Source organism: Vitis vinifera, chromosome 6, assembly GCF_030704535.1.
Source record: "Vitis vinifera cultivar Pinot Noir 40024 chromosome 6, ASM3070453v1".
NCBI lineage: Eukaryota > Viridiplantae > Streptophyta > Magnoliopsida > Vitales > Vitaceae > Vitis > Vitis vinifera.
Genome location: NC_081810.1, coordinates 9,248,427 through 9,258,126, shown reverse-complemented (window position 1 = coordinate 9,258,126; position 9,700 = coordinate 9,248,427). Strand labels below are relative to the sequence as shown.

The 9,700-nt window shown below is 33.6% G+C and overlaps 1 protein-coding gene across 2 annotated transcripts; it reads right to left on the bottom strand.

Moving 5' to 3' along the window:
- Positions 1-7,499: 7,499 nt before the first annotated feature.
- On the bottom strand, positions 7,500-9,370 carry LOC104879510 (hypothetical protein). Of its 2 annotated transcripts, none has more exons than XM_010652489.3 (3): positions 8,967-9,370; positions 8,609-8,847; positions 7,500-7,896 (listed from the first exon to the last, which is right to left on the bottom strand). In XM_010652489.3, exons 1-3 carry the CDS (start codon positions 9,213-9,215, stop codon positions 7,704-7,706), a joined length of 681 nt encoding a protein of 226 aa, XP_010650791.1. In that variant the 5' UTR covers positions 9,216-9,370; the 3' UTR covers positions 7,500-7,703. The 2 variants fall into 2 exon arrangements, with proteins under 2 accessions (XP_010650791.1, XP_010650790.1); XM_010652488.3 differs by having other exon boundaries at positions 8,609-8,850; positions 8,967-9,337.
- Between the last annotated feature and the right edge of the window lie 330 nt (positions 9,371-9,700).

The following is a 9,700-nucleotide window of genomic DNA, read 5'->3' as shown; positions in this document are numbered from 1 at the left end:
AGAAATCTGAAGTGGTAGTGGCAACTTGATCATCTTCACCACCATTGTCATTCTTATTTTCCTTCACTTTCCCTTGTTTCATATCTCTCTTCAATTGGCGACAATATTTTTTTATATGCCCTTTCAAATGGCAGTAGTGGCACTCAACATTGGCAAACTTGTTAGTCTTGCTTTTGCTTCTATCTCTGTTCTTTGGACCTCTACTCTTACTCCTCCCCCTCTTCTCAATAACTAGGACACTTGACTGTGAAGAAGAGCCCTGTGACTTTCTTCTCATTTCTTCATTTAGAACACAACTCTTAACTAAGTCCATATTCATAATACCATCTGGGGCTGAGTTAGACAAAGAAGTTCTAAACGTCTCCCACGAGTCCGGCAATGTACCAAGAAGCCACAACCCTTGCACCTCTTCCTCAAACTTGATATTCATTCCAACCAACTGATTAATAATACCTTGGAATGTATTCAAATGATCTGTCATAGGAGTTCCATCTTGATACTTCAAACTCATCATCTTCTTGATTAGAAACAATTTATTATTGTCAGTCTTTCGAGCATATAACTGTTCGAGCTTATTCCATAGACTCCTTGCATGTTTCTCTTCACTAACATGATTGAGAACATTATCATCTACCCACTGTCTGATATAACCGCAAACCTGTCGATGAAGTAAATTCCATTCTGCATCAGTTTTATTTTCTGGCCTTTCAGAAGCAAACACAGGCAAATAATAATCCTTCACATACAATAAGTCTTCCATTTTTCCTTTCCAAACATGATAATTGGAACCATTCAGAGTGATCATTCTACTTGTATTGCTTTCCATTGTTCTACACAAGGCACAAATTATCTTGAACCAATGCTCTGATACCACTTTGATGGGATAAACGCAAACAATGCACAACCAGATTTTATCCCCTCTTGTGAGAACCTAATAGGAATCAATTTAATAGAGTAGCAACAATTCACCCAATGCAACAAGAATATGAATACCAACAATTTTTAGCGTGGAAAACCTTCCCAAATGTGAGAAGTAAAAACCATGGGACCCTTAAGCCACTTAAACCCTCCACTAATATAATCAATGGGTTACACAATTCTCTCTAGATGAAACTAGAGGTTTACATCAGCCATATCTCAAGACAATTAGTCTTGGCAAATACAAAACAACTTGCATAAAACAATGGAGAGATCTCACCAAAATAGAGTCACTGTTCCCGGACACAAATCACCACTGTTCCAAACTCCAAATCCAATCTCCACCGTTCAAAATGAAGATCAATGAGTTAAGAACGTGCTAGCCAAAAATCATCTCGATCAGACCACGGATTAATCTCGATCAAGGCTGAATATCAGAACTGCCCGGGTGAGAAGAAATCAGCAACAAGACGCACTGTTCACGGACTGAAACAACAACCTTCCGGAACTTCAAATCCGATCTCCACCGTTCAGATTAGAGATCAATGAGTTGAAAATCTCTTCTTCAAATTTCAGGTCGATCGGACCACACACGAAGGTTTGATGAAATCTGGACAGTAAAGAGAAGAAAAGAAATTAGCGTTTTTCTTCTCTCTAATTTCAAAAATCAGTGGCTTTGGTCCTTTTTCTCTCCAACTTTCTCTTCCTTTTTCTTCTTACTCTCCTCCTAGGGCTGCAAAGATGAAGAAGAAGAAGAGAAAATGGTTTCTTCTTCCCTTTTATACATTAAGGCCTAAGAAGCCTTAAATGTTTGGGCTTTGGGCTTTCCTCCACAAGAAGGAAAAAACCCAACCCAACAGAACCCGATTTCAGACTCTACAGTCAAAGTGCTCAACTCTTAGAAGAGTAGAATTGACACGGAGGGCGGTCTTGCAGACATAAAGATAGATGAGTATATGAGAAGCTTCTCTGGAGATGTGATCTCAAGAGCTTGTTTTGGGAGCAATTACTCCAAAGGGGAACAGATTTTCCTGAGGCTTAGAGCTCTCCAGGAGGCTGTCCAAGAGAGGTTTAACTAGTGGGATTCTAGGCCTGAGATCTCTCTCCATAACTTGGTCACCAGGATAATCTTTGATTTATCTGATTTTATATTTGAAGTTGATTAGTTTAATTTGATGAATGTTACAGACACCTGCCTACAAAGAGCAATAGAGAAGCATAGAGGTTAGATGCTTCTCAAAAATTCATATATTACTAGATTTGAAATTATACCGGAATTTTCTCACACTTCTAATAATTTTTAACAACCCAAAACAATTATTTATCAACCAAAAAGAATTCCCAAAATTACAAAAAAATCCAAAAAAATTCTTACAATACCAATATTACCTACTTAACTCATAATGATAAGATTTATAAAAAAAATTCAATGAAAAACGCATTTAATTAAAATTTTAGGGTTAGGTTTCCCTACTACAAATCTAAGAATTCGACCCTTAAAATCACAATTGGCCACCGTATGATCGTTCCTCTCATCGAGTGGAACACCTTCTCAAAAATTCAAGCGAAACGTACATCGTTTGACCGTCCAAACGGCGAGTCAAGTTCTAGCGACAAGAACAATCTCCACAGTCCCGCGAGTCTCCTCTGCCACTTTCTCTTTTTTTTTTTTTTTTTACTTAACCAACAGCCACCACGGGTCCACGGCCCAATATCCAAGGCCCAATGAATTAATTCCCTTTGTTTTAACAACCCATATCTCATGGCCCATTATCCAACTTTTTGATTTATTTTTTTTCTTTTATTTATTTTCATTTGCTTATTTTTCATTTCCAATTTTTTTTAATAACACACAATTTAATTTATTAAACACCAACCCAAAAAATTTAATTTTCTCAATTTTATTAATACTCAATTTAATTTAGTTTTTACTTAATTAATTCACTTTTCATTTTCGTTTTCGTTTTTCTTTTCCGAAAATTTTCAATTTCTAAAATCCTAAGAAATCTTCTACCATAAGGTTGATGTGGCACAAAATTTTCAACTCGCCTAATGATCAACACAATAAATCGAATTTCGTCAATCCAAAATTTACACGTGTTCTTCAACACACTTTTCTATTTTATTTTTCAACCACCACTCAAAAGAAAACTTTTCAACTAAAATTTCCAATATGACCTAAAAATACCCGGTCATTACATTACAAAATGAGGTTCAGAGTTTGATACTACAGGTGGTGAAAGAGAGAGAAGAAACAACCTTATACCAAGGGCCTGTCTTGGACAAAACTTAGTCATGGTTGAACTCAAGATACTGTTAGCTCTTGTCCTCTGTAACTTCTCTTTCTCCTTGTCCCCCAAGTACAAGCACTACCTGCCCTTAGATTGGTCATGGAACCTGGAAATGGAGTGCATCTCTTGGTGAGGAAGTTGTCCACTAGTGCACTGCCTTGAGATTTCTATGATACACATAGAAAGAAAGAGACTTCTACTAGTGTATTTTTTGTGGATGCAAGGCAGGTGGTGCACATTCTTTTTGTAATGCCCCAAACCCAATTTAGAGGTAAAATCGTAATTTAGAAATTATCAATTAATTAAAGTAATTTAATAAGGGTAAAAACGTTTTTTCGTATTTAAAACCCTTATATATAAATTAGATATTTCCTATATTCTCTATTTAGAAAACCCTTTTACATAGAGATCAGAAAGATCAGAGAGCATAGGGCTGAAGGTTTGAAGGTTTAGGGTTTGAAGATCAATTTTTCAGGTAATATTTTTTAATCCTTAAATTAATATTTTATATTTATTAATTAGTTTATAATACTTTAGATATTCTTTGGAATATCTCAATTTTGATTAGAGTTCGTTTAATTAATTTCTAAGTCAAAAAATGATAAAAATTTATGAACATAGTTTGATTTATTAATGGAGATTGATAAATTTTGATTAGTCAAATGAATAGATCTAGATAAAAAATATATATATAGTTTCGGATGTGAAAATTACATAAAATTGTGAGTATGGAGGTTAAAAGTTTTTACTTTAGAGAGGAAAAAAAAAATTATGAAAGATACGTAGGAAGGATTTGACATGTTGAAAAAAAAAAAAAACAATTGCATGAGGTATTTGTTAAATTTCGGTGGGAGATTTAAATAATAGTAATAATAGTTTAATGCAAATAAATATTCTTAAAATATTTAATTTAGATAAGTTATAAAAAAAAGAAATAAATTATTGTTTAGGAAGTTGAAAATAATATTGGATGGTAATAATATTAATATGGGAAATTAATTAGGATACCTAATACTAAATAAAATATTTTTAAAATTTTCAAATTTATATATTTAGATAAATAATCAATAGTCAATATTGTGTATGATATTATGTTAGGTGAGGAGGAAATTCTTCAGAGTTAAATACTTCAAGATTTTGAGTGTTTTTTCAAGGTAAGGGAAGTTAATGCAGATTTTTATAAAAGAAAAATAATTTCCTTTTTACATTGTATTTTGAAATGTGTAAAAATATTATTTTTATCTTTTTGCATGGATCAAATATGTGTTTTATATGGATAGTATTTTTTTTGAGAATTTTCTTTGTTTATTTATGAAAAGTGAAAAAAATGAGGAGATATGATATTATAAGTTTGAATTAATGAAATAAAGTGTTTTACATTATATAGCCCTAGTAAACAGGTTATAATAGTTGACCTTAGTTATAATTGTTGACATTTGAATTTGTTCACCTTAAATGGAACAAATTTGAAACTAGCCACTCATTTGTAAAGTCTCACCTAATTGGGCACCATTTGTTATTTGATAATCAGAGGAAAGATATTATGAATGTATTTGATTTGATTTTGATGAAAATTTGTTTTGAAATTGATGTAAGAAAGTTTTGTTGAAAAGTTTGAATTTATTAGTATTTTGAACTTAAAAGTTTTTATGAAAATAAATATATGTTATATCTTCTATTTGCAAACATGATTGAAAAATGTTTAATCTATGAAACCGCATTGATGTTCCTTATTGAGCTTAAAGTTCATGCCCCTTTGTTGATAATTTTCAGGTACTTTTAGTTCGGGCGAGGAGTGATAGCTAAACTTGAGAATTTTTCTTTGTTAGGATTTTGGTTCAAACTTTATTTTTGGACATTGTGTGGTGTTTGTTTTTTTGGCTTTTTGCTTAAAGCAATTTAGTTTTAGAATTTAGGTTGTTTGTTTTTCTACTTTTTCATGACTTATTATAAACTTTTTACTAAATAGAAAAAATCAAAATATATAGCTTTTTCTAAATAGAAAAAAATAACATATTGGTTTTTTTTTTACTTTTTAATACTTAATAGAAATAAAATACTACAAAAACAAACAACCTAATATTTAACACTATTAAACATTAAGGTTCTATTTAAAATTAAGTAAAAAAACAAACACCACTAAATGTTAAAATTTAATTCCCATTTAAATTATTTGAATTTGGAGTTATTTAGACAAATAACACTCTAGTTGATGTGTTAGTTTTTTTAAAGTTGATACTTGGAGATTTTAGAATTTTGTCCTACTACTCTGAACAGGAATTTGGTAATTGGTAAATTTCCGGTTACAATATGAATGTTTGTGTCATTTCCACTATGAGCCTTTGGGCTTGAAGTGTGAAATGACCGTCATACCCTTCGAGTAGGTTTTGGGGCGTGACACTTTTTATGCCCACTCTAACTCTAGAGGGGACTTGGATTTCTAGTTTGCATGGTGCAATATAAACCTTATCAACTTTCAGATGTTTCTCATTTCATGTTCTATGGAGGATACAAATATGCAATGAACATCTGGTGCATCTGATTGACTTAAAAAAGAGACTTATTTGAAAAATATTGTTCAAAACGGTAAGAAATAGTTTTCCAACAAAAGAACATGTTTTACCAACTTTTTATTTAATTTTTTTTGAAAACAAATTATTTTTTAAAAATAATACCAAGTGTTTTTGCTTAATTTTTTTTAAAATTATTTTAAGCAAAAATTGAAAATATAAAGAATGCTTCGGAAAGCTTTATATGATACATAAATGCAAAATGGAGAACAAATCAAGAAAATTGATTTTCACATTTAAATTTTCAAAAAGAAATTTGTTATTGAACTATTTTTAATAATGATTTTTAAATACTCTTTTTGAGAGAAATATTTTCGAAAAAAGGTTCATACACAGGCCCTTCATATGTATCATCTTAGAACAGAGAAATGCTCAATTAACATGACAAAATGAAATAAGATACCAAAGATGATGAAATTCCTTGGTGACTCTTGTGATCCAGGATATTACTCAAAGATCTAACCATCCATTGGCAGGACCATGGAAAATGCTACTGAAGCAGTTCAGGAGCTGTAAGCCAAATATCTCATTCAATGTCATAGTTTCCAAACTGAAGTAACTGGAGAGAAAAGACTCAGACACAAGAGGCTAGAAAACAACCAAGCTTTTAATAGATCAATTTAATCTCATTGCTTTACAACGTTATGCAAGGTTCTTTCACTCCCAAATCATCACTCTGAATGCTGGAAAACTACAATGGCCCATTTTTAAGCTGGGTGAAACTACAAGAGATGGCCTGATATTTAAGAAACAACCGAGTGCTTACCTTCATATTCAATTTATTGATTCCAATTAGCCTCCAACATTGTGTCATGACTACTCTCAAGACATGTTTCACTCCTGTTGAGGTAGATAGATAACCCCATTTTAACCCCCTTAAAGCTGCCAAACACATAGAAGTTCCCCCTCCATCAAGCTAATCACCATTTCTCTTTCATGAGCACACTCTGCATAACAAAAGCCGTATTCTACTCTTTTGTCTACCCAACACTCAAAACTCCCATGAAATTAACTATAACTAAAACAAAAGAAAGTTCATAACCAAAATTGAAAATATCAACCAAACTACAGCATACACCGAAATCAGAGCAGGGAAGATGAAACAAAACAATGACAAATGTTGTAAATTGTGACAAAAATTACACTACAAACATCAATGGCCACCAACAAGGCATTCCCATGAGTGGCTTCATTCACATCCATCCCCATGGGCACACTACAAACAAAATAAAGATTCATTGAAGAAAATATATCAAGTAAATGGAGACAGAATACTTTGCTTTTGATGAATGTTGCTGGTTAGGGTGCTCAAATTGAAGAATAAACCTGAGCAACCTAATGTAATGAAAAGACTAATGCTGATTTCCTTATTTTTCTAGGAAAATATACTTTATGATAGATCTGCATGAAAAAAATTTCATGAACAAGGCATGGGATCAAGATATTAAACAGTCCTCTAAAATGCATATGATTTAAGCTGTAAGGACAAACTCAGAAGTGTTTCCCTTAAGTCTCAGTTTGGGCAAGCCAAGGAGAGATGTGCTAGAAAACTTGAACCAGTTCAGATATTCCTACATGATGCACTCAAAGGAGAGAACAAGAAGCCCTTTTTCTTTTGCACAAAACTTCAGTAGATTTATGGAACTTAAGTGCTCTCTCATGACAACAATCATATTTCTAACTTTCCTATCCACTTCTATGGGTCATCTTCAAGATTTCATTACCCAATAACAATGAAGATTAGAAATTAAACATAATCCGTATTTTCTATTTTACAAAGTTGTGTGCAAGCCTCACCAACTTAAACCACATTTTACTAATACATGCCAAAAATTATTGTTGGTTAGAAAAAGGGATGGAAAATCAAAAGATGAAGACTAACATGATTTTTTTTTTTCTGTGATAGGAAACAAGGACAAACATTTCATACTTTCGGCTTTACAGATCCTGGGGGCAAGAAGGGCTCCCACCACCCAAATTCATACTTTGGATAAGGTGCCACCCAGTTTTCTGGCTTCTCAAACTCTATATCGGTTGGATTAGATGCCAATGCTTCTTCTAGACTGACAGCCTCATAGCTTTCTGATAAAACTCGATCCAATCTTAACTTCATGAACCTGCCAAGCCACAAAATCATGTGCAGTGATATATGGTGGGTGAGAAAAGGCTATTCTTCTGTTTTGTGCAACGGTGTTGAATGTCAATACTTGTGCGTATCAAGAGAAAAGCTAATGACTGTTTATTGTTATACAACAAGCATAGTATTATGTAATATTGAAAGATCTTGTTATTTCTAAGAGTCAAACAACTGAAAGGCAGACGAAGGACATACACCACATACATTTCAGTATTTGAGAGCACAAATTATCTTAAAAGAGGGTACACACGGTCTTATTAAAGGAACATTGTGGAGATTGTCCAGGGAGTTAGAAGTTTGTCAAAGGCTACGACTGATCAGGGGGAATAGTCAGATGGAGCACTGCTCATTGATGTTTTCCTAAGGGTTGGAGACCTCTTTGTTGGGAAAAAATTGATTGTTGACATGAAATTTTGCAAAGGAAAATGTTAATGGGTTCATTCTATGCCCATTTGATAGAAGGCAGGGTATGATACAATGCCAAAGGGACTGCAAAGTCGTAGATGTTGTACCATAACAACATTCCTGGTTTATTGTTGAACCGCATTGGCAAATGACAGGTGAAGGTCTCAAACAGCCTTTGAAAGTTATGTTGCCATGATCAGGTTTTGATAATTGATAGAGCAGCAATATCAGCCTTCAAAAATTGAGTATCAAATTATCAATAACAAATGAGAGACGGGAATACTTACGTGATCCATGGACCATTGGTTGAAACCAGAGCAACAGCAGGCCTACGTAGTCTCTTGGTAATGTTGGGAAATTTATCCAAGAACTTGGGTTCAATGACAAGCCAGAAGTCCTGCTCTTTGCTACGCTCTCCATAATAGCGGAGGCGCTCGAACAAAAGCTCCTTGAAATGCTCCTCTTCGTCCAGCATAAATTTTGCGTTGGCCACCACAAAATAGTACTTGCCACTGCCTTGCTCTTGCTGCTACATAGTAATAAAAACCAAGTTCAAACGCGCCCAGCTCCATCACAGAGATTTTGATATTAAACAAGAGAAAAAAAGGAAAAAATAAAAAAGGGGGAAAAGGAAGGCAGAGCTACCATGTTGGCAGGATCAGAAGAACTAAGCTGGTCGGATTCAATGGAGGCGACGGCAGTCTTAAAGGAGGCACCTCTGGTGGGAGTGGTGTATGACTTAGATGGGGCTAGTGGTGATGCATTAGGACCAATGAACCGCGAAGGGAATGATGGACGGAGGAATCTGGAGGTGGGTTGGAGGGTGAAAGCTTTGTGGGCTTGGGTGGGCACACCCAAGGAGCCGAGAGTCAGTGTCACCGCCGGAGCTGCCATTTTTACTAGCTCTTGTTCAACACCCACTTTCAATTGTGATGCCACCGACAATTGATTAAAGCTTCCAGCTGCACGAGCTGGGAAAAGGCGAAGAAGATTGATACCCAACCTTATCTACTAGTGTTATCTACACTGCACTCCCTCCCAAAAATTTTATTCCACTCTTCTCCCTCTATATTTTCTCTTCTTTATTTATTTTTACTTTTACTTATAATAATCCCATTTTCAAAATTTTCACATCACACTGGATCATGACAATATTTTTTCAAAAATAATTTTTTTTTGGGCATGCTACTTATCCAATTTAATTCTTCATCTTTAACATTCAAAGCACTGATAAAATATAAGTCATTGATAAAATATAAGTCATTAACAATGATACCTCAAAAATAATATTTTTAAAAATAAATAGGTAAAAATAATGAAAGAATTAATCATATTTTTTAATAAATATCAATTTGATAACCCTTTTAAAAAATAATTTT